The sequence below is a fragment of the Vanacampus margaritifer genome, chromosome 11 (genome assembly GCF_051991255.1).
Source record: "Vanacampus margaritifer isolate UIUO_Vmar chromosome 11, RoL_Vmar_1.0, whole genome shotgun sequence".
Classification (NCBI taxonomy): domain Eukaryota; kingdom Metazoa; phylum Chordata; class Actinopteri; order Syngnathiformes; family Syngnathidae; genus Vanacampus; species Vanacampus margaritifer.
The window spans coordinates 8514242-8541065 of NC_135442.1; the positions used below are offsets into that span (position 1 = coordinate 8514242).

General features: G+C 37.6%; 1 protein-coding gene across 1 annotated transcript; it reads right to left on the minus strand.

The window, feature by feature from the left end:
- Window positions 1-763: 763 nt before the first annotated feature.
- tmem198aa (transmembrane protein 198aa) lies at window positions 764-26806 on the minus strand. The gene is made up of 7 exons (XM_077580831.1): window positions 26432-26806; window positions 14184-14440; window positions 10401-10639; window positions 9257-9469; window positions 8113-8236; window positions 4061-4356; window positions 764-2976 (listed from the first exon to the last, which is right to left on the minus strand). Exons 2-7 carry the CDS (start codon window positions 14320-14322, stop codon window positions 2824-2826), a joined length of 1164 nt encoding a protein of 387 aa, XP_077436957.1. The 5' UTR covers window positions 14323-14440; window positions 26432-26806; the 3' UTR covers window positions 764-2823.
- Between the last annotated feature and the right edge of the window lie 18 nt (window positions 26807-26824).

The following is a 26824-nucleotide window of genomic DNA, read 5'->3' on the forward strand; positions in this document are numbered from 1 at the left end:
GCATGGAAGAATGTTATATTAATGGAACATTAAGCTTTAAAATTTGATTTGTTTGTTTGTTAAATACGGTGGACCACAGTTTACAAGCCTGACGTACATTTTCATACAAATCTTACAGTGTACATGAACAAGTTTATTGATTAATATTTTCTAAATTTGATTAAAATAATAATTGATATATAGATTTGTATCAGGATTAATTGGTATCAAATCGAATCGTTACTTCTGAATCGTGATTCGGAAGCTACTAGGCAATTCACACCCCTAATTTTTAGTATTTAGCCTACAAGCAGGTTCAAACTTATTTTCAAGTACGTTCGAACATATATTAATACGTTCGAGGGTGTTTAAGAGTAAAAAAATGCATGTTTAGAATAGGTAAAATTCGAACATACTGCCAATTTTTTTGAACACGCTTATAGGCTAAATGTAACAAACATAGCATATTTTCCCATAATGCAACGGGGTGCTCAAGTCAATACCCGGTCGCATTATGGGAAAAAAATGCCAAACCTAAATAATGCACTGCAGACATTAATAAATCATAAAAGTTACAGATGTATTGGTATCTTGTGGGCCAAATGCTTAAGTAATACCCCGTAGCATCATGGGAAAATATGCTATGTTTGTAGCATTTAGCCTCCAAGTACGTTTTAATGTATTCAGTTTGAACTTCACCAACTGAAACCATTTTTGAAGGTCAACTTATTTCTACCATGAGTTATGTGCACCTTTTAAAATCACAAAACACACAAGTCAAGAATCACGTGTATGTAATTTAATCATATCATAGGTCCATTTAAAGACATGCTTAATAATAATAATAATAATAATAATGATAATAACAACAACAACAACAGAAATGATGGCAATAAGGTGAATCAGTATCTCTTCACAGGCTCATGTCTGTTTCCCTCTTTCAAAAAAAATAAAATAAATCATCACTTTAACATTTAAGAACACAATTCCAAAAATATCTACTGCACCAGAAAATAATTGCTGAAAAAAAAAACTGATCTACAAGACCATGGCGTAAACATGACGACAGCGAACGTTCATTACATTTAAAAAGTATTTGCATCATGATATCTACAATGAGTGTTCCCTCAAACGGGTCCTGCAGGAGGTGCAGAGTGACAAAGTGACAGATTTTTTTCCCCACAGAATTTCATTTGAGCAATTCAATATGTTCATAAATTCAAATAAGTTCATTTGACTGCGATTGTAAAACAAGCATGATGTCAAATGGGAAATGCAAAATTGTGGAAATGCCTTTATGTCTTTTCAAAGCCCTTTTCCTGGAAAGTTTAAACAGAGACAATAACGACACAAGACACCTGAAGGAGAAAAGACAAAGGATGAGGAAGGACAATGAAGCAAATGTAATAAGTTCAACATATCCTGCTGGCAAAAAAATTGTACGAAATATTCCTGTATCGGTGTGATGTAAAAATAAATAAATTAACTAGCGTTTTGTTAACTAGTGTGAGAATAATGAATGTATGTCAAAATAAAACCTTTTCGTGTTTTTTTTTTTTTTTGGGTGTTGTGAAAACCGTCTAATTTGAAAAGTAATATCATGTGATCTACTACAAAACTGTCACGAGAACACATGTCACATAGACACACTGACACAATGAAAACACAAAACGATCGTGCATGAAAGGGGTAACAGTGCACGTGCACCCCTCAAACCAGTGCAAGGCCTGCCAACTTGAACAAAACCACAACATACGTTGTGGCACTTCGGTATTAAAGTCATTGCAATCCGTTTTTTTTTTTTCAAACATCTACAAGATGTCCACAAAAATAGATACAAATTAAATTTTGGAGCCATTTAAATATATATATGTAAAATTGAGCTGTGGCTGCTTGTTTCACGGCCCAACAATTAAAGTAACAATAATAAAGCCAATACAAAGTTAAAATAAGACGGTCAAAATGATGCATTCTGAAGATTCACCACACAAATATACACGGCGATCCCATTTGTAAACGATAGAGGGCGCCATTGCAATTGCTTCCATCGCTGTCTCATCAAGAACCACATTTGCGCGTCTTCGTCACCGTCGTGATGGTACTCATGGTATTTATAAGAATTATGGTATTTACAGATGTTTTTTTTTTTTTTTTTAAAAGTAAAATAAACAAAAAACATCATATAATTACATTTACATACATTGGGAGAGACACCCCCCTGACTTTAGCCAATGTTTGGTACAATCCATCATTTGCCAAAGGGCTTGTGTGTGCGTGTGTGTGTGCGTGCACGAACACTGTAGCACATGATTTCATTACATGTTCACTGTTGTGTGTGGTCTGCCTTGAGAACACAACATGATCAGCGGGGTCAGTATATCCTGTAACAACTGCTGCTAGTGTGCTTGTGAAGAGAGCTTTGCTGTGGTCTTGAACAGGAGACAGGGAATGGTGAGAGACGTTTCCACTTGAGAATAAATTGAAATAGGAAAGATGATGGAGTGGTTTCTGTCTATAAAGCAGAAATAAGTATTTCGATGTGACACCTAGAACTCAAAATAAATTAAATTGGTAGCTTTTTAGGAGACAATGATGGTGTAGTGGTAAATAAGACTTTTATGTTGAAAAAAAAAAAAGACAAAAGAGTGACTTGTTGCAAATAACCTCCACGGGAAAACCTTCAGCAGAGACATCAGCTTCCCTAAAAGTCACTCAATGTGACTTCTTGGGCCAAAATCCAAAGTAAAAAAAAAAGCATGACAGTTGACATGCAGTTCCTGTTCCTGCCAACACCTTTTTTTTGTAATTGAGTGTTTTTTGGAAGTATCCACACATTTCCAGGCTTCAGATACGAACCGGCGCTCCGGAAGGCGCCGTGAGGGGCACTTGAGAGCCACAGTCATAGTCGAGTTCAGCCATCCGGGAGCGGCTCATCATTCGACTGTGGGAGTACGCTCGTCTGTCTGTTTGCCTGTCCCTGAAATTGCGGATGTAACTCTGCGCACAGAAACAAAAAGTGGAGTGAGGACACAACAGGCACACGAGATAAAAACAAGATGACAACACTCAGAAAAGCTTTCTAACAAGGTCAAACCGGTGTAATAATTGCCGCTGTCTTTCCTGGAAATTTCACAATAACGAGCTAGCAGAAAATGCCACACTAAGGTTGAACTTTTATTACCTTTTATATATAAAAATTAGAGATGTCAAAATTAGGGCAATTAATGACCGCCCCTTACTTGGAAAGCTTGTACTGGGGGAATTCCAGTCCACGTCAAAATTTATCAGTAATAAATTTAAAAATAATGCATTTGCTCGTGGAGACTGGGGGTCAAGTTATATTTTACACGTTTAAAAATGTGCAGAATTTCACAAGTTACTTCATGTTAAAGATTAGATAAGCCAATGTCTTACAAATGCAATTATGCCATCTAGTGGCAGAAAAATAACCTCAACACAAATCATTATCACACTTGTTTTTTTTTCTCACAGTACTGTACATATTTTTAATTTTACCTCAATTTTATGAATTATTGTAAATTACTGTATCAATGACTAAAATATGCAGCAATATTTCTATTAGTTTAACATTCTTTCCACTTTTATGTTAACAAGAGTATGAACAATTAGGAAAAAAAAATTACATTTTATTGTACATTTAGAACAGATACAAAATTTGAGATTTGGGATTTTATATTATTCTATTGTGCTGAGATTTAAAAAAAAAATAAGTGACTTTTATGCCCTTTTCACTCTTTTACTCTAAATTTAGTGATGTTCCCCACCTTTTATCCGCATTTCTGCATTTCCTTTCCAACGGATTGAAAGCGTTAGGTTTATTTTTATGTTTTTACTTAAAAGTGGAGCCTAGTTGACTGTTAAAATGAAAACTCCAGCAGGAGTGCTCTGTAAAATCTCAATTTAAATTTGCAGCCTCTTCAGAATTAAGGTTGCGTTTCTATTTTGGTTGCCTGGCAACATCAAGGAGAAAACAACAAACAATTACCTCATTGCTCTAAAAGGGTAAACAGATTTTTTTTTTTTTAAAAAACCCACACATCTCTGCAACTACAGTTCTTACCGGCGAAAGCACGTCTCCTTCAAAGCGCTTTTTGGGGTTGGGCTTGCGATGGAAACCTGGCTCAGTCTGAGGGGGCGGGACTTTGGGTGGTTGCGTGTTTCGGGCTACGTGATGGGAGTGAGATGTCCCCGGGTGGTGGTACTGCTGGTGGTGAAGGCTGTTGGCCTTCTGCTTTTGGCCGCTCTTCTGGTTCTGTTGTTTCTTCTTCTTCTTGTTCTCATTCTCCTTTTTGAGCCTCTCTTCTCGCTGCCGGATGCGCATGAGCTGCACCCGCCTCTGTTGTCGACTCAAAACCACTACGGAAGATAATCAGGGAGAATGATGTTCATTTCCTGAGGAAGTGGTTGTGAAAACAATAACAACACATTTTAAAAGCATTTCATGCTAAAAAAATTGTGAGTGTGCATTTGTAACTCTCATTTTTGAAAACAAAAAAAATCTCTGCTGCACCCGCCATTGTTGTCTACTTAAAGTGGAAGTCAACCTTAAACATTTTTTGACAATAATGTTATATATGACATCACTAGAAGATGACATCACAGTTGCTCAGGTCTCATGTAGCAAACCAATCACAGCTCAGCTTCAGAAAACAGGTGAGCTGTGATTGGTCGTTGCCAGAGCCCTGAGCAACTGTGATGTCATCTTCAGTCGACAGCAAGTGGCAAAATGGCCGCCCCCTGAGATGGATAAAAATGGTTGGATTTTGCTTCATAACTCATAATCCACAAATGTAATATTAATCAGAATGTCATATTTAGACTAGTGATAATGATAACATTTTATCGTTAAGAAATGTTTAAGGTTGACTTTCACTTTAAAACCACTATGGAATATAATCAGGAAGTAATTTCCTGAAGAAGTGGATGTGAATACATAAACCCGTTTTAACGCATTTAATGCTAAATATTGTTGGTTTGCATTTGTAACTCAATTTTGAAACAAAAAATCTCTCGAAAGTCATCTTGAAAAAAAAAATCTTCATTGCTTACTACTGAGCTTAATATGTGGGGATGCAGCGCAATGATGATGCAATAATGTCTAATCAGCCCCTCTGAACATCACAAAACTCTTGCGTGTGTTTTTGTTGTCCATTGTTTTGCTTTTCTTTGTGTGAGCGCTTGGATAACGAGGCACCATCTGCCAGAGAATTGCTTCATGAAACCCCCATTTTCTTTTCCTCAGCTAACCCTCTGTGGAGCCTCTGGCCAAATGCCACTTATTGTGTCTGTCTGTGTGTCTTTATGAAGACCAGCGAGAGAATACAATGTCCTCGGAAGTATAGAAAAATAAGCCAATAAAAAAATAAGACTGAAGAGGAAGACGAGCCAATTACGTTGGAACAGATCACTAGTGTGCCGCACGTAGTTCAATGGCAACCATGTGATTTTTCTCACTGGCCCACTTCAGTGCCCCGTTTACCCAGTATGCACCAGTTCAGACCCCTGCGACCCCCTCTTTCCTCACACCTGCTCCCATTGCACCATCCCCCCTTTCGTCCCCATTCTCTGAGCATGAAAGCGATCAAACCAAGTAATGTGCTTTTTAAAACAACATCTAATGATTAAGGTTGTCAAGTGATCTTTTTTTTTTTTTAAATCATAATAAACCACATGACTTCAATAGTTAACTCACGATTAATTACAAATTTTATATCTGTTCTAAATATACAATAAAATGTACAATAAAAGTTTTCATACTCTTGGTAACATAAAAGTGGGAAAAATGTTAAACAAATAGAAATATGGCTGCATCTTTTAGTCATTGATACAGTAATTTCATAATAATTCATAAAATTGAGTTAAAATTAAAATTAAATTAAAAAGATGTACTGTACTGTGCTATCTAATCTTAACATGAAGTAACTTGTGAGATTCTGCATAGTTTTAAAATTGTAAAATACAACTTGACCCTAGTCTCCACGAACATATGCATTATCATTAAATGTATTACTGCAAAATTTTTCATGTGGTCTGCTGCGTTGCAACTGGAATTCCCCCAGTACAGGTTTTCAAGTAAGGGGCGGTCATTAATTAAGTTAATTAGTTAAAAAAATTTGTGGAATTAAAGGAACTTTAAACTAACTGAAAATTAACGTACTAATTTTGACACCCCTAATATATATATATATATATATATATATATATATATATATTAACTCCGCCTTCGTCGTCATAGTAACGCAAAGTCACACTTGGCTGTTTTCCTTTTATTGCTTATCCATCCCTGCACATGGACAAACAATACAAAATATGCAAAGTGGAAGCCAGATAGCAGCATGCCCAAACTCCCAAACCCTCCCAACTCCCAAAATTCCGATGTATCACTCCTGTGCATGAGTTTGCTTATCAGTGCAGAAGGGGTTGATGAGCACTTGGCTTGTTCCTATTAAGAAGTCATGTTTTCCTCAGGATTCTATTGTGTAGTTGAAAGCAAAAAAGGTCTTTTTCCCTTCCACTTTTCTCATTTTTCAAAAGAGCCTGACAAAGCTTCATCATTCTTCTGACTGGAAGCTATTACAGCCAATTGTCAAATCCTGTTTTTGAAGGCCAAGTGTGACATTGACTTCTCCGCGGTTGCTGTGTGAGTGCTAAATAAATGAATGAGCGAGAGAGACCTTGTATACGTCTGTCATTGTGTGCGAACGCACTCCTGTGAGAGCTGCGTGTCGGCGTATTCGCAGCACGCAATTGCGGGTGCCATCTCGCCATCTGTGTTGTGGTTGCTTTCAGGACAGAGAAAAAAGCTATTTCCCTTAATAACACCCAAACACACACGAGCGCACATGATGCTCCCTCATTACGGTTTTGATTACGAAAGCTATTAAACTGTTCAATGGACTTGTGACAAATGTAGAGTTCGTAATAACATTGCAGCAGCTTGGGGTGACTTCATATTGATTCTCAACAACATTTATAATTCCGCACACAAGACTTTGTTCGTAAGCTTTGAGGGCAAAAGAATGGGAAAACAAAACAAAAAAAGTAGAAATCTACAGCAGGAATCTGTGTTTCATATAGTAGTGTTTAATGATTGCGAACTCCTTAGCAAGTGTATTTGGTATGGTGGGGCAGCCATGTTGGACAAAACATTAGGTACACCGCCAGATTCTTGTCTATAGGTGTCCCCAATAGGGTGGACATGTCGGACAAAACATTAGGTACACCCCGGATTCATATCTGAAGGAGTCCCAAATGGGGCGGCCATGTTGGACAAAGTATGTACACCCCGGATTCGTGTCTGTAGGTGTCGCCGACGGGGCGGCCATTTTGTACAAAATGTTAGGTACACTCCGGATTCTTGTTTGTAGGCCGTCCTCAACCCTTACTGCAGAGCTTTTTCAAAATTTCAAAATTAAGGACATTTTATATATTGTTTGTTTTTCTCCTCTCATTTTTACATTATTTTAACCGATTCGAACCATTCCAAATTTAAACTGTTCATCTGATACCGCCTCCATTTTTTCAAAATGTCAAAATAAAACCCCAAATTACCAATTTTTTATTTATTTATATATCTCCTCTAATTTCTACATTTTTTTTGACAGATTGAGAATTCCAACTTTAACATGTTCAGCTCATTCCAGGTCATTGTATATCATTTCATGTCATTCAATATTATTCCACATCCTTTGATATCATAACAAATCATTCCACAATTTTTCATTCAGCCTCTCAGCCTTCACATACAATTTCTCTAGAAATTGCATTCTCCAGTAAAAAAATAATAAAATAAAAAATAAATATTTTGAATGTGGGTTTTGCCAGTGAAGACATCAGACAACAGATATGAAAATCAGACAGGCTGTTTTTGGGCAAAAAACAATTGAGAAATTGAGACAAGATAAAAATAAATCACATACAGGATATGCACACATACTAGCAGTTTCTGGTGTGTGATATGTGTGGCTGCACAGGGCGGCATTAGAAAAATGATAATACTAAAATAGAAGAAAAAAAGGTACGTGAATTACTTTTCTATTTGGATTTGTTTGTGGAATTTCCAATGCATTATTAAATGTCAATCGCAATAACATAGTGTTTTTTCATACTCACCCTCTGTGTGAGAAAAACCCTCTGCTGTGACTTTCCACTGAATCAGCACTCCAAGCAGTGCCAGGACAGGCCACACCCCCATGATGACCCACGTGAACCAGCAGACTGGCTTCTTGGGCGCCACCTGTATTGATGACAACTGCAATATTAATGTTTTTTATTGAGGTGATTAATTCATCTGATGGACAAAAACAAACACAACTGCACCAATTGCAATAATTTTGCGTTTTATAATGTTGGTGGAGTTTACATATACACTGAAATGATTCTATGTTAATTTAGAAAGATACATTTGTATTTATATATTTTTTGCCTTCTTTGCCACTAGACAAGCCAATTTATATTTGCCAGTCACAAATTACACTTTCATGCAGTATGAGTAGCACTGTATAGAAAATCAATTTCACAGTGCTACTTATTTAATTGTGAGGGTGCAAACAGAGCACATGAGTGGTCTAAAATGATTCATATGTAGAAGCCAAACAGTCCAAACACTTGATGTTTAATTAATCAATAAAGCAATTCTGCACACAGTTGAAGAACAGTTGCTGTACTAAGGCTAGAAAATCTGATGTGGTATTGAAATTTAATTTGTTATTTTTAATTTACTGGCAAGCCCAGTAAGGATGGATACGAGTTTAGCATCGGCAGGTGTAAATATAGCCTGGAGGAAGCTTTAAAGCACCCCACTACTCATTTGGGTGGGTCTAATGATTTCCTGGACAAACTGCAGTCTAACTGGCCTGTACATGACTTGATGATTCATGACGGGACGCTTGTATGACCCCTTGGCCTTCTGCAGTATTTCTTAAGCACAGCAAAAGTGTCTTAGCGCATCCCAGTGAAAAAAAGATGAAACGTCCGACTGCACATTACCAATGAGTCATCAAGGAGTATGTTGTGCATGCACTGTGCAAGTGCTTGATAAATAGTTATTTTCCACATCGCTCTATCTGCTTCGCTATCAGCTCATTGCTCGACAGATTTGAAAATCGAGTTTGCAGAGCTGCATTGCTCCAACCCAAATACAATACGGGTGTTATCTTTAGTTCTCAGCCAAGCAATTTACTCCCAACCTTGAATGAATAAATCCTATTTCCAGCCGGCGTGTGCAATTAAAAGTTCAAGAAACCTGAAGAAGCACCTTAAGTCTGTCGTAGACGTATTGCACCATTGCAAACAGCTCTATGAAGTAATCCACTGTGATGGTGATGATGGCGGAACCGAAGGTGGCGGTGGAGAAGGTGACGAAGCAACGCTGCCACTGAAGAGTGAGGACAGCAAACAGAGTCCCAGAACCCAGAAGAATTCCCAAAGGAACCCACACTGTTCTGGGATGGTAAAATTCCTCCATCACCTTAAAAAAGAAAGAAAGGTGAGTTCAGAGAATTGACTGTAGTGTAATAAAATATTTACTGTTTTCCGGATATTTTTCAAGCACGTTTACGCATACTACAAATATTTGATGGCAACTTTCACATTCACATTTGCGTCATACGGAGCTAGAACTACTTCCTGCTTCTAGGAATCATGGGAAATGTAGTCCGACCGAACGAGCTGAGCGTTTACAATGTTACAGTGTAGACCGCAAGGTTAAAAGGTTGGATAATGGTGAGTGCATTGGTTGCTTAGTGCTGTTAAGCTGTCAATCATGATAGCATTTAGCATTAGCTAAAATAATAAAACAACTAGATTGACTATCAATAAAATTTGTTATAAATAGTTTTTGGTGATAATTTATTGTATATTTGAATTTCAGCGAAATTTTTGTGTCCCGGTATTTAATTTTGCCTATTTCAAGGGTGTGCTTTGTGGATGAAAGTTTTACTTAAGCTGGAAGTCAACCATAAACATTTCTTGACAATAATATGTTATATGTGACCTCGCTAGTCTAAACATGACTTTCTGATTAATATCTTTTTATCCATCTCAGGGGCGGCCATTTTGTCACTTGCTGTCGAGGACATCAATGTTACGCAAGGCTCAGGCAACGACCAATCAGAGCTCACTTGTTTTCTGAAACTGTGCTGTGATTGGTTATTACCTGAGACCTGAGCAACATTGATGTCCTTGACAGCAAGTGACAAAATGGCCGCCCCCTGATATTGATAAAAGCTGCTGTATTTTGGCTGATTCATTTATATTCCACTAACGCAATATTAACTAGAATACCATATTTAGACTAGGCTGCATAGAACATATTATTGTCAAACTTTTTTTTTTTGTGTTGACTTCTTTTTAAAGAGTGTACAAATATGGAGAAGCAATATTGTAACTGTCGTCCTTACCACCAATGAAGCCACTCCAACCAACAGGCCCAGCAGCAGGCCCACCATGAACAGTCCCACACTGCGGACCAACATTGTCACCAGGCCGCACAAAGTCCCAATCCCAAGGCCGATGCCCACTGACGCCTCAATGCTGAGTTGAGTGTCCATCACCCTCTCTTTGTAGCACAGCATGAAGATGACCACCGAGCCGAACATGAGGCCGGTGAGGAACAGCACGGCCTTGAAGCATCTGTAGCCTGTGAAGAGGTAGAAAGCACACACTTCAAATCAGCATGCAAGCAAACTCCCACTCATAAATTAATTTTTATGTAGGATAATATAACCATGCCACACCGAGCATGGAAATCGGGAAGGATATTGCTAAGGTTATCATGGACCTCAGCTCCCGCCCACATTTTTTGGATTCCAAATTCCTTCACTTATAGAGAAATATTATAAAATGCATGTTTAACTAAATTGTATTCCTCTGAAACACAGACTGGGTTGGTGGATGGAATGATGCAATATGCAGATTTATTTTTATTATATGAAAGGGTGGCGTTGCAAATGTGGAATAAATATTAACGAAAGGTACTTGTGGGCTAAATGCTAATGCTAACGGAGTATTGACTTGCGCATGTGCATATCTCGTGACATTATGGAGAAAAATGCAGAACGAAAATCATGCACGCAGACAAAATAATCGTCTGGCAACCAGTTCAGAGTGTAACCCCGCCTACTGCCCGATGCCAGCTGGGATAGGCTCCAGCACCCCCGCGACCCTTGTGTTTGATAAGCGGTTACAAAAATGGATGGATGGATGGCTAATTCATTTTCGAATGTATTGTTATAATGTAAGCTAAATGCTAAAAAAAGAAGCATTTTTTAAACTTGTTTTTAGCATTTAACATACAAGTATGTTTAAATGTATTTACAAATACATAATCATAAGTATTAGGCCAAATGCAAAAAAAAAAAAACTATTTTAAAATTCGTTTTAGCATTTATCCTGCAAGTACATTCAAACATATTTACAAACACGTTTCATCATACGTATTGCGTACGTATAAACCTACGTTCAAACATGCTTGCAAATATTTTCGAATGCGCTTGCAAATGTTCGATCGTATTTGTCGGCTAAATGCCAAAATATGTAATTTCCCCCCATATATGGTGCATTGACTTATACATGCACATAAATGTGAACTCATTGGTATAATGTAGGCCAAATGCTAAAAAAATTATTATTATTTTTCTTTTTGTAAATTGTTTTTAGCGTTTAGCCTACAACGACGTATTTGTAAATATGTTTAGATGGAGTATGTTCAAACATATTTAAAATATATAAATTACATTAAAACACACACACACACACAAAAAAAATCAAACAAATGCTCCCTTTAGTTTTGAAAGCAGTATGATGTGGTGTTGGTGCAACAGCGATGATTCACAGCTTCTTTTTTTTTTGGTATTTTTGTTCACAGTTTCAAGAGAATAAAGCCAGCAGACTGCATGACAAGTCCTTTGTTCTTTGTGGAGTTTGTTGAGTGCTTTGTTTGAACTTGTTGGATGGGCAGCTAGCAGAAACTGCTAGCGAGATCGTCAGATCTTGTCTTTCAAACACAGACGATGGCTCATTAGAATATGGTGGGAAATCCGATAACATTGTTAGCGGTTGTGTCCAAATATGCTAATCATTTTATCATAATAAAAGGGCATGCACATTCATTAGCCAACAGGAATGTTGTTGCCCTTCTAATTTCCGTTTGCTTTGTCTCCTTGCAGGGCATCTTTAGTATTTCTTTTCTTCAGGTCTTCTCGCGGCATCATTTTAATGTGCTGTATTGTAATAACAAGCTATTCAGCTTCATATTTGTGCTTATTAAAACGTCCACGTCTCTTTACTTTCTCTGTGTGATTGGACTCAAGGGGAATCAACAATGGATTATCTGATGTTTGTCGAGCCTGTCCAGATCAAAGACCAAGTTCTGTTGGCCATAGCGCATTCATTCGATGCATCCCTTTTATTAGCTTTCCTTACTTGTTCTAAAAGTGTCGACATTCTGCAAAGCTTCGAAATCAACTTTAGATTTTTTTGATCCGAAGCAATTTCAAATCCGTAATTGTCCTTTCATTTTGTTACATCACATGTATAAACCCTGGCTTTTCTTGTCTTCTACCAGACAAACCCTTACATTGTATTTGTCTTGTAGCCACTCCCTCTCATTGTCTCCTCACCTTCCCTTAATATCCCTCGAGCAATCAAGGCCTCCATCCCATCTGTTCCTGTCAGCTTATGCCCTTTTATATCTCCTGCTTTGTCCTGGCCTTTTGTCTCACCACAATATCTCCGCTCTAACTTTGTTGAGCTGAATTCAAGAAACATACTGGCTGATTCGTTTACATTGGCGCTGTGACTGTGCACAGGACACGATGTACGGTATTTTGTAGACTTTTGTGCATGGATGGCAGTTTGAAGACACTCTTATCATGAGAAAGAACATTTTTTTTCAGACCGATACCATTACGAGTACTCAAGTAGTCATGATATCTAAGTAAATAAATATAAATAAATAAAAAAAAAACTCTGTAAACCCCCCCACAAATTTTAAAGAAAGACCAATAGTTAACTTGTGATTAATTGCATGTTATATCTGTTCTAAACGTACAATAAAATAATGATTTCAAATTTTTCATACTTTTGTTAACATAAAAGGTAGACTAATTTGGTTACCAAATACAAATGCGGTTGTGTCTTTCAGTTAATTGATTCAGTTATTTATAGTAAGTGATTTATAGTTACTTGAAGTAAAAAAGAAAAGAAAAAAAGATTATACTCAACAGTTAAGAAACATTGAGTCAAAGATTTGCATCGAGGTAATTTTTCTGCCACCAGGTGGCATCAGCGTTTCATGTTGGACGTTGGTGACAGGAACGGTGAATTTTTCTTTTCAAATTCTGAGCAATTCTATTGTATACATCAATTGCGTTTAAGCTTTTTAATGCCATTTAAGGGCTTAATTTTAGCAAAATACATTTAATGATATTTAATGCTTTTTAACTCATTCACTGCCATTGACGGCTATTGACGTTCAAAATTCGTTTACTATTTCTATTTAAATTTTTTTCCACTTTTGTTAACAAGAGTATGAAAACCTAGTTTTTTTTATTGTACATTTAGAACAGATATAACATTTATGATTAATCGTGAGTTAACTATTGAAGTCAATAATTAATTACATTTAAAAAAAATCACCTGAAGAAAAAAAAAGAAGAAAAGATTATTAAAAATTAGGAGCGATTACATTTTTAAATCGTAATTAATTGCATGACTTCAGGAGATAACTCACAATTAATCACAAATTTTATATCTGTTCTAAATATACAATTAAAAAAAATACTCTTGTTAATAAAAGTGAGAAAAAATGTTAAACTAATAGAAATAGTTCAAATCGTCTATAACCGTCAATGGTAGTGAATGAGTTAATGACCAAGTAGGCAGTTGCAATAGTCATGTATTTGTCACCCTAAGTTTGTCATATGGGCCTTTATTTTGTCATATAAAATTGTCAATACGTTAAGGTTTCTTCATCAACGTCAAGGTTTCAACTGCCTTACTGAGCAGTCGCTGCTCATTTGCATGCTTCAAAAGTGGATGAAAAGTAAGTTACCATAGTGTAAATGTTCATAGAAACAAGAGCACCTTAATATAATAAACTGTCTCTAACAACACCAAGCTTTGCTACTAATGCATACTCACAATTTTGTAGACTATGATTAGAACCATGTTGCATCACATACCAAAGAAGCAGTAGATGATTCCAAAGAGGCAGCTCATGGAGCAGACCACAGAGGGCACAATCTCATATCGCCTCTCGATCTCCTGATCGCATTTCAGCCCCAGCTCGGCCAGACCCAGCAGCCGGCCGGTGGAGGCCATGTCGACAGACGTGAGGGGAGCCAGCGTTGACGGGAGGAGTCGGCGGGTCAGGGATGAAGAGGGAGGGGGGGCGGGGAGGGTCGAGATCAGTGGGCCTCACCCATTGAGATGTGGGAAACTACAAAAAGAGGTAAGAGAAAGAGGTAAGAGATTATTGATCGCATACTCAAAGTGCTCGGCTGGAGACCACACCATGCAGTAAGAATGCTTTGATTTGAATAAAAATATATTGATATTCCCAGGTGAAATGATTGTGTGATGTGTGTGTGTGTGTGTGTGTGTGGGGGGGGGGGGGGTATTTTCTAGGGTGCCGCAGGAAATTATTCAATCCAGTCACTTTATTTGTCTGACAATTGATATTGGTAATGTAGTTATAAATACATGTGTCTACTGAATGTAATTGATGCATACAGTAACAAGCAGAACAATTGAATTCCCCTACTTTGGATGTCAGAAGCAAGAATTAACGAATAATTTCCATTCATACAGCAGAATAATATATTTGTGTTCAACTAAACAGGCCAATACTAATGACTAATGACTCTTGCCTATTTTCATCTCCTGCAAGTTCTAAGTAGGCATATTGCACACACAACTTTATATCTGGGTTAGTAACTTATGCCTGGGATGGGCATTAGGTGGCCCGAGGGCCACACCCTGAGTGGACACTTGATTAATTTTTAATAGAATTTTTTTTATTTCAAAAAAAATAAATACATCATAAAGCGCTATTAAACACTCAATCTAAGTTTTTCATCAAAAATTGTAGGTAAATGTTGAATAAATCCTGGAATTATTATTATTATTATTATTATTTTATTAAATGGGGATTAAAAAAAAAAACGCAAACTTTTGTGTGCCAAACTGAGAACATGCATCGACTTAAGTTCTAAGTTATAATATCACCATTTACCACTAGATGGCAGACATGCACTTACACTGGGTACTTCACTGCCATATAACAACATTAGTCGGTTACATATTTCATGTGGATTTAAAATGCTAAGCAGAACAGACATAGCACTTCAATAATAGTACAATTGTGAGTGAGTTCATTTAAGTGAAAAAAAACTGCATAAAATGAAATTATTTTTTGCACTTTTAATGTTGGTTTGCTGTTCAGCAGTTGTGTTTTTTGAAAATTTTGGTGTTTACTTCAAAACCTTTGCTGTTGGTTTAGGATAGTAGACCTTTCATACATCAATTGAGAAATGTTTAATGAAAAATGAAATATATCTAATACAGTATACTGTATATCTAAAAGCATTTTTGTCATACATCTGATTAGAAAGTGTGTGGTCATATGTGGCCCGCCTGCTACATAACTTTTGTTGCTTCTAAAACTCAACGTTCCGTCACACACAGTGGCTTTTCCATCACCCTCAATAAAGAATTAACAGCACTATCATAGGTTAAGATGAAGAATATTAATGTAACTGTGTTATCAGTGCCTCCAGTGGGCGGCGCGCGTGACTCAGAGCGAGAGCCGATTAGCATTAATACAGAGTTGGCAGAGGCAGCAGCGTGGCCCGTTGGCTTGGCTGAGGACCCATTGTGGATTCGCTAGATCTGAAGCAGCAGGTGCTGGTTTGCTTCTCAAAGTGCCCTTGAGCAAGGCACAGTCACCTGACAGTTCTGGAAATCAAAAGGGGAGCTCATCCCAAGAATAATGTGCCAATAAGAGGAGCGATTACTTTGCAGTCAGCCTACTCGAATATATTTCATACCTCTTTCCAAGTTAGATTCTCTCTCTCTCTTTTTTTTTTCTCGGCGTTCCAGCGACTGTTTCTTGTAATGGCCTTGATGAAAAGAGCTTCACGCTACTTTTCCCGCGCCGGCTGACCCGCGCGTCAACAAATGCGGCGCAGCTCTCCCTGGCAATTATTGACACGACAGCCTGATGAATTCACATGCACCGTTCTCATGAAGACGAAGACACCATTAGAAAAAAAAAAAAGACCGCGCTTAAGGGCAGAGCCAGGGACCTGATTAAACAACACTTCATTGGATTATGTCACATCCTCCTTGTTGCCATAACAACCTGCAGCATATAACAACCTTGCTAATGCGAAGGAGGGGAGTGTTGTTACTAAGGAAACGTGCTCCCAAAGAAGAACCAGCCTGTAATGTTTTTTTTTTGTTCACTTTGGGGCCCCTGGTAGCAAATAACCCTGACCTCTGATCCTTACCATCTAGTGTTTCTTGATCATATAGCAAAATGTAAGAGAGCCCATTTAGCCATAACACACGTTAGTGCGAGAATTGCCTCTTTCCTCAAAAATTTGGACAGATCCTACCCAATAATGAGATCTAACCTCTACAAAATGGTGCAGTAAGGTGGAAATGGATGTGCTGTGGGCTCAAATTGTTATGCCTTCAACCTCATTTCTTTGGCGAGCTGCCAAAGTTATCATGCGATGTGCTTAGCCTAAAGACATGTGGGCGGAGACATCGCACCATCCAGCAAGAGCACAGAAGCTTAATCGAGTCTTACCGTTTGTAAAGAATTCAGCAGCTGCATACGAGGGTAATAAAAATAATAATCAAATAAAGTAATAAGATTACAAAATGTTGGCTGGAAGTGTTCGGTTTGGGTGAACGGTATGGGATTTTTTAGTAGGTTTTAGGTGAACTAATGAATACACACACACTCACACGCACGCACAAGCACACATACACATACAAAATAAAAAAAAAAAAAAAAAAAAAAAAGGAGAGCAATGATGATGACATGTCAAATCGGTAAAATTACCGAATGATCAATACTGAGCTCTACAGAATTTTTTAAAATAAAAAATAAAATAAAATAAAAAAGATTACAAAATGTTAAATTAACAAATCTGAGAGTTAAATGTAAAATTGGTGACAGTGCCAAAACATGACATTTTGGTGATAGAAAAATCATTTAATATCATAAATCATTTAAAACCTTTTATCATTAAAGGGATCTACACTAAAGCATGGTGGTGGCAACATGCTTTGTTGCTGTTTTTCGACAGCTGAAACTGGCACCATAGACAAGGTGAAAGGAACTAAGATAGGGTGACCGGACAAGTCCACTTTTTTACATCCTGCCTGGGTTTCCTTAAAAAAAAAAAAAAAAAAAAAAAAAAAGATAATGAAAATGAAAATGTCTGGTTTTATTTGGGTGACAAATGGAAATAGGACCGCGAGGGGTTTTTAAAGAAAAAAAAAATCCGATTTTTACGTACTGTATTTCCTGAGCGTTTAAATAAGTTCTACAGCTGTGTTGGTGTCCCACAATGTTATTATTATTATTTTATTATGTATTTAAATTTGTTGGTAGTGCCTCCAAACCAGAGGGTGCCAGTTTGATCCCCTTTCACCCCATTGAAAAATAAATAAATAAATAGTAGGGGGAAAAAAATTTGGTGGAAAATGTTTTGAAGCTATTTATCATGGCCTTCTATTTTTTTTTTATCGCGAAAACGTGCCATTTTAAAAGGGGTGTGTAGACTTATCAAATGAACTGAACAATGACACTGTAGTACGTAGATGGAAAGATATTTTGTACTCAAATATTTGCTCCCAAAATACCGTTGCCACAAGCAAAACAAAGCTAAACCAACAATGTTTGAACAACATTTTCATTTCGAAACTATCCCTTGTAAACAGCCAAAGACCTTCCTGAGGCTTCTTGTAGAAAAATAAATGGAAATGTCCTCTTTATTGCTAAACACATCATAATGTTAAGGCTTCCTGCTGCTTTCCTGCCCGTTGTACTTAAGGGCTCTTGTACAGAGCCGCTGCAGCGCAACCAACATTTCAAAGGCTTTTTTGAAACCTTGCTTTTCTTCCCAGCTGGAGGAAACGCGAAATTGGAGGGTAGTCTGCTGGACACAAATCAGAGCGGTTTCGTTGCTTGCCTGCCTCTATAATGTTATCGCTGTCAGTTTGATAACCTTTCAACTCAACTCTTGAGTTTTTTTTTTTTCCTTTTTCATTTTTGTTCCTCTCTGATCCAGACTACTTTATATTGTAGGTTACTAGCAATACAGCATTTCTAATGTATTCTTCGAGTGCCTTTTTCAATTCAGCCGTGCCTTGATAATATGCGAGCTGCTTCGCTTTCACTTTATTAGTTATGTTTACTGGAGTTTGTCTGTTTTAATATGCAATCATCTGGCATGGGTATGAGAAAATATACAGTTCCCTTTGCAGTTAATGTTCTCTTTCATTTCTAATGTGCAAAAAGACCATCATGACACATTTTTTTCGGTATAGAACCGATTGCTCTCACATTGCGAAGCTATTACTAAAATATTCATCTCGTTTCCTTCGGAATTTAAATTGGTCCGGCAAGAACATTTGTCCTTAATCCAATCCAAAACATATCCAACAGAAAGGGCACAGTTGATGTTTCAGATGTAGAAATATAGATGAGGAATTGACAGCGTGCTTAACAGGGAATGATGTCACACTCACTCTGTTTGTTGGTGTAATCCAATTGTCTCTTTACTTTGTTTTGAGCTCCCGAGTAATGGCACAAGCCTGTTAAGGCGCGTCTGTCTTCTATGTGGAACTGTCAATATGAGGGTCAGGCGAGCTGAAAGGGCATGATGAGTGAACATTTGGACCCAGAATACAATCATCCCCTCAACGTGATCTAGGGAGTCTAACGATTCCTGAGTGGAATAAAATGAAAGGTTTTACTTGTCTTTATGTTCTGTAAATCCATGAGAAAGCGATTCACAGTGCAGTCAAAAGACGTTGAGCGGGCGCAAGTGTTTTAATGACATACGCATTGATCATGCTGAAACCAAAAAAAAAAACTGCTTCTCATAATTTCTAGAAGCACATCCAGCATATATGACACAGTGTGGGGTGAACATGACAAACCGGTGTCAGCAAATGAAAATCCAAAAGCTCTCCGTCATTATTTTACAGCAATTGACATACGTTTTCTACATGGGGGGCTAGTACATCCATATGCATGATGACTACCAAGATGACTGAGTTTCATCTGTAGACAATATCTAGATGAATAAATGAATACATTTTGAAAAAAATGTATCATTACATTCTGCATTATTATAATTCCATATTGTAAACCTGTGTTTACTTGTTCCCATGTGTTTTCTACTCAACAACAAGAATACAGTACTTGTTATTTTTAGATAGGCTAATCAACATCAACTTTTTTTGTTTTATATAATCAACTTCTTTTCTAAATTTAAACTGGCAAGAAATTATATTTCCTTCTCGAGAAACATTAGGAAAGTGAGATTTTTAGAATTTGTGACAAAGGGACGTCAGAACCACAGCATATAGCGACCTTGCTGGCTAAAACAGCATATTTGAGTAAGCATAGTTTGTTAAAAATGGATCAGTGGGAACTGCAATTGTGGCAGGATGTCGGTATCAAAGTGTGTCGAGTCATTTTCACAGATTAAAATGCCTTTGATAAGAAGTCCGACAGATCATGCCTGCTTGTATGGAGCACTCGCTTTTAGCTGTTAGCCGCTAACACTAGTCAGATCACATTCTACAATGTCAGCGATTTGTTTGTTTGTTTGTTTTAACATCCTTAATTAGTGATTGAACATGATTTCAAGATGACTTTTTGTTGATTTTGGTGGCAACAGTTTGATTTTAAACATAAACTGGGCTCCAACTACATCTTCGCAACTTCCAGTCAGGACGACGAGTCAAGTCAGCCACCGCGCCACAACACGCTCCCACAAATAATTTCAAAATAAAAGCATACCAAGACACTGATGTCCATGAATTACAGTAAGTATTTGGGAAGATTTTATTTCGACGTTTGCCATGTCACCATGTTGGTGGCGTGCTAGTTACCATCATGCATAACAATGCTATGGCTAGCTTGACTGTCTGTTCCACCCCTAATATAAACATATATCCAAGAACATAACTATTTACTGCTTTATGTTAATTTGCATCAGCACATGAAACTCTCTACTTACACCAATTACAGGAAAGGACAACTTTAAAGGTATAATATTGTTATTCACCTTGTAGCCTTACAGAATTACGTGTGTTGACTGCATACTCTTGTGTTTGCGTTGGTAAAATAAACCCAAACCTCTGAGCACTCACATTGGAACGGGCTCAACTTTGGTCATGTGTCTGTTCAGGTCATTAAGTTTAAATGCGGCAGGGTGATTTGTATGGAAGCTACAACACCATTAACTTTCTCCTCACACTCTCTCTGCTCTCCCTTTTGTGCTGCAAATCTATTGAGATTGCGAGTGACCTATGGCATCATCCACCCAACTCAAAGAACATACACACGAAACACTGTACAGGCAGCTTGTTATGCATGCAAAAAAAAAAAAAAAAAAATCATACAAATGTACAAAAACTAATAGAAAAATGCTCAGCAGTGACCGGGTGCAGCCTGGGAGCACCTTAAGTGATTTGATGTGCGTGTACAGTATGTGTGTTTAGTGTCGGTGGTCTCAACGGTGATCCTTCTGTAAGCCTGGTCATTGCTCGAAGGCTGAAGGTGAGCTAGCAGGGGGCTAAAGAGGCTTTCATCAGATTACAGTATGTTCTCTATCTTTCAACGTCATCCACCAGCGTTGACAGCTGCTTTCAAGCACTTTGCTCCTTCTCATACAACACCGGACCGGATTGTGTAAACTGTCTCTGGTTCAAAGCAGATCGATATTCCTCTCTCCTAATGTCCCGTAATGCACTCATTTTGCACACTCAAAATGCATGCAAGGTACAATTTGCAGTGTTATGACTACTAAGAAGTTTTTTTTGCCACTTTCTCCCTCTAAATGACATTTTACAGAACTGACCTTCTCCAGGTTTAAACTTGTAACTCCTTTGAAATAAATTAAAAAGATCTTTGACCGGTGAGCTTTTTACATTTTAATATTCTGAACAGGCTAGGTCTAAAACGGAAGTAAAAATGTTTGCCTAAATTTCAGCTCAATCAATGGGCTTCTTTCAAAGTTAGAAATTAATACAGCATTACATTCAACCATTATTATTTTTTCCTGCTCAGTGATTCAAGTAAATAACTATAAATAATAATAATAATAATAACAAATAGCTATATTTTAATTATCTGCAGCACCTTTTAAAATTCATGGAATTCAAATTAAGGAGTTGCTACGATTAATGACTTTGGAATGACCCACACTGTTCATGCATGGCAGGTGGGGCTTTAATAAAATGATTAAACACTGGAAATGTTATTATATAGCGATAGGCTGAATATACATCAATCTTACAAACTATTTGGGATATAATATCGCAATTTATGAGTTAAATAACACATTACCAGTATGCTAAAGTCAACACTAGGCATAGGCTGATTACCAGTTTTTAACGTTTTAGCGTGTTTTAAAAAAAAAGTCATGGTTTCAATAACCACTAATACTGTCTGTCACCAGTAATGAGCTATTTTATATTTTTGTAGGGACTTCTATGCAGAGCACAATATGACTGAGAGAGGATGGGGTTGCAGGTAGGCACGGGGAATGAGGGGGGTGGAAAAAGGTTAGATGAAAGAGACACGGTTACAGTTATTTTATTTACATGAATGCCTTTTGACTAATGTGCATTGTCCTTAAAAATTTATCAATCAATCAATTAAAAAAAAATTTGTGCCGACGTGTACTGGTGAGTCCCAAGGACTACATGAGTAGCCCCTAAAAATAACTCACCAGTGACACTGTGACTTGCAAAATAGAATTAAAACAGAAGATTGTTTACATTTATTTGTTGTTTATTTGTTTATTCAAACTTAACCTGCTGCACATTTTTTAATGTACCAAACCTTTTAGATTTTGTTTTAAAATAAAACAGATTGTGTTCAATGGGGAAGGGGGACTTTGTTTGTATTTAGCCAAATCTGAAATAAATAAATAAATAAACAAATAAATAGGGCTGTAATTTTACGATGTGACCTCAGGGAACTTTTTTTGATGTACTAGAATAAAGTGTAACTGCACATCCTCTCCAGTAGGTGGCAGTGGCGCTCTCATCCAGAGAGAGGAAGGAGTATTGACACAATATGACTGAGAGAGGATGGGGTTGCAGGTAGGCACGGGGAATGAGGGGGGTGGAAAAGGGGTAGATGAAAGAGACACAGTTACAGTTATTTTATTTACATGAATGCCTTTTGACTAATGTGCATTGTCCTTAAAAAAACAATCAATCAATTAAAAAAAAAATCTGTGCCGACGTGTACTGGTGAGTCCCCCAAGGACTACATGAGTAGCCCGTAAAAATAACTCACCAGTGACACCGTGACTTGCAAAATAGAATTAAAACAGAAGATTGTTTACATTTATTTGTTGTTTATTTGTTCATTAAAACTTATCCTGCTGCATATTTTTTAATGTACCAAATCTTTTAGATTTTGTTTTAAAATAAAACAGATTGTGTTCAATTGGGAGGGGGGACTTTGTTTGTATTTAGCCAAATCTGATATAAATAAATAAATAAACAAATAAATAGAGCTGTAATTTTACGATGTGACCTCAGGGAACTTTTTTTTGTTTTTTGTTGCTGTATTAGAATAAAGTGTAACTGCACATCCTCTCCAGTAGGTGGCAGTGGCGCTCTCATTCAGAGAGAGGAAGGAGTATTGGCTCATCGGCATAGGTGCACTTACAACAATTAAATACAAAAAAAATTTGACTATTTATAGTCGTGGGGGAGGGCTGGCGGAGCGCTAAATATTTTAGACCAACAGATATTGTTTGCATCCATGACATGGATGTTGCCAGTTTCCGCAGACGCCCTTCCTAATAGGTCGGCTGGCCTCGCTACACAGCATGACGATGGCTAACAAATGTCCACACAGGCCGCACTGCCTGAGGGCGCACGCACACTGTGACTCACATCTGATGCTGTCCTCATTACACTAACTGTGGATACGCCGCCTTATATCTCATACGGTCTGACAGACTGTACCGTTTGTACGGATTACTTGTGTGTACATGTGTGTGAGTGCGTGTGGTAATATGCCAATAGCAAAGACGTCTCCGGTGTCTATTAATGGGATTAGGATTGACTTTCTCTCCTGCAGTTATCCTTTCTCCTACTCGCCTAGTTCTCTTAATTCTCATTGTACCCGTCACTTTGTCTTGCTCTGGTTTGTACCGTGCTCTTCTCGTTAATTCATTTTTTTTTTCTGTTCTGCCTCGTCACTCATCCATCTTTCTTTCCAATTTGGAATGAAATGAGTCCATGCCGCAGACAAAATTTGACAGACATCCTTGTAGACATTTTGTGCTCACTGCTCAGTCCTGTGAATAACAATCTTTTTGGCTTCTGTTCTCCAAACTTACATAACACTTCTCTCTACTGTGCGGCGAGTACACGCAGGCAGCCCGTTAATTGCATCTGTGAATAATACTGTATCTAATAAAGCCATTTTTAACCATTTTCAACCAACCAAGGGTTGCGAGGCTGAAAGCGCTTTCCGCTGGACTTCTGAGTCATATTTTCTTGCGTCAGTGCAATTTCTGAGAACAGCTAAATCCTCTCTAGATGTTTTTTTTTTTCTTCCAGCGGCTGAAATGAAAAATGTCAGCAAGAGATAGAATTTTTGACTTCCGGCCAAACTGTTCATCAACTCTGAGCTCGTCACTTCAACGAAGGTCTGAGGAAAACTGCTTGGTTGTTGATTACACTTATATAAGAGCATTGCACCATATGGGGAAACACTCAAAAAGCTTTCAATAGATTTTTAAATAATGGATCTTTAAATACAATGTAATGTGCCTTCTAATACCCCCCATTATCCCATTTGTACTGCAAATGTTTGCATACTGTAAGTGCTATGCAGAACTGCCCACAACTATCTTCACACCATCGTTTTCACATTACTTAAATATAAAACCTTGTTTGAACACTAACTTTAATATTACTATTGCACTCTTTGTGTTCTCTATTAGAAAAAAAAATCTAGGTACCTCCCCCCAACACACACACACACACACACGCATCACCACCTTCAACAAGTGTCTGACAAAGAATATCAGTTTTGCCTCACTGCCTTCACATCAAATCAACATTAGATTTCAAAGTGCGTCCAACTGCCAAATAAGTTTGCGGATTTGCGAGTGATGTGAAATAGTGAATCTGAAACCAAACTGTTCAGTTCCCATTTGCTTACAACAGTGTTTCCCTTTAACTCTTTGACTGCCAAAAACGTTAAATAACGTTTAGTAAAATCCTATGGATGAGTGCCAAAGACGTTAAAAGACGTTTTTTTTTCAAAACAGAGGTGAAACTAACCATTTTCTATTGTTGATTACTGAAAAACGGAATAAGGTAGAAACAAACTTTTTTTTCTGATGAAAGATGAGAGTCCAATCTTTCATTTTGGTAGTATGTGTGTGTCCAAACACATAATTTTCTGTGGACCTTGAAAGATCAGTCAAAAATGCTTAAATCGGCTGGCACCCACGGCATCCCTTTTCTGAAAACGTCTGGCAGTCAAAGAGTTAATGCCTAAAACAACATAAAAATGTAACTGTAATAATGGATTGCCTTTGCTTTTAATTAAGTATAAGCCTTTCTTAATTTGATGAATGAGCTGTCAAAATACACAAATGTCTCTGTGGAAAGTTCTACTTTACATTATTCAGGCAGCTGAAAGAGATAAAGGGACTACCGGGGCACAGATCATTAAATTCAAAATGTATACCTCATATAGAATTTTTTTGGGGGGGAAAGATATATTTAGTATTTGCTAACCACTTTTGTCCAACGTCCTGTCCACCACATAATATGACATTTCTAAATAAGCAGTGGTTATTTTGCCACCAATGGCTCTGAATTATCGAACCGCCGGAGAGGTATGTTCTTGGCACGGCGTGAAGTTCCGTGAACGGCTATTTGACCGCGATTACGGTAGGTTAGCCGTGAATAGGTCATTTTAGCGTGATACGCATGTTGTTGGAATCGATTATTTTGAGTCATGCACTGTGTGCAGTTCCTATATCAGTTTACACCCTTCTGTCTCTTTTCACAAGTTACATTTTGTTTTGCCACTGAAAATAGGTTGTTATCAGCATTACCAGCCTAACCGTAACTCTCAGAGCAGGGTTAGGAGGCAGTAGGACACACTTTGCGTCTTCAAATGCAGCAATCGTGTCTTCTTAAATGTGGAAAATTCATCAATGCAAAGCAAATCCAACTCCATCACAGCAACAATAACAACCAAACGTGGCTAAGCATGGTGGCGTTCTCTCGCAATTCACGGCAAAATAACTGTTCAATTCTTCAATAAACACGCTAAACAAACGTCTCGTTCTGGCTACAAAGAAATTGTATTCAATCGTAGAACAGAATAAATGAAAAGGTACAGAGCGGTACTGGAACCCGTGACACTGCACCTTCGAGGTGAGCGTTCTACCCACTACATCACGAGCCGGTAGACATTCACCAATGCAGATTTTGTACTTTTAGTTTTCATGTGGTTCACGGCAAAAACGGTAGGTGGCCAATTGTCGGTCACGGCAAAATAACCAGTGTGTTGTAAATATTTTAAATATATATATATATATATATATATATATATATATATATATATATTTTTTTTTTTTTTCAATATGGTTTTATTATGTTGCATAACCCAAAATATTAGTGGGGATAGATAGATAGATAGATAGATAGATAGATAGATAGATAGATAGATAGATAGATAGATAGATAGATAGATAGATGGATAGAGAATAACTGTAGATCAATAGACAGACAGGCAGATTATTGGTGAGTGCAATACCTCCCAGTGTTTACACTCTGTCCAACCCAATTACAGTTTGTGCATGGGGTATCAAATTCAGAGTTTAGTAGCTTTAATTACTGTCAGATACAATGAGGAATCGTGGACACGAGTGGAGGTCGTCATATACAACAGAATACACATTCCCAAATGAAAACAATGGAAGGCAAACAAAAGCATATTGATGACGAGTCGTCTCATTTCCAAACACACATTTCAAAAAAATATATAAAATAAAGATGGACGCTAACCAGCATCCAAGCCTGTTTTGAGGGGGAAAAAATTAATTGAAATAATTAGGAAATGCAGAGCTAGTGGGAATTTGGTGTTGCGTGCGCCATGCTGCGTGTCAGAACAAAGAAAACTCACCTAATAAAAAACATAGTCGACTGTTTCCTGCGTTGTCCGTGAAAAGAGAACCACAAGGAGACTCATCGTCTTCTCCTCTTGGTCTGCTTGAAAAAGACCACATTTCAAGCTCACTGCATGGTGCCAACCAGAAGAAGCAGAAGAACTCCAGCAACACGCCACACGGCTCTCAACTCCTCTCATCCACACGTGTAATTTGGTGTGTGTCCACGCGAAAACGCTGTGTCCGCCTCATGCAATATTGAAAACCCATAATAGTCCAGGAAATGGAATTAAAAAACCGCAAGACTGCCGTTTTTCCTGTGTTTACATCACGCTCCCTCCCCTTAAAGCACTCTCTATGTGCTTCCTTTGTTGTCAGCTTCTCATCGTGCAGGACGGGCCAAACCATTC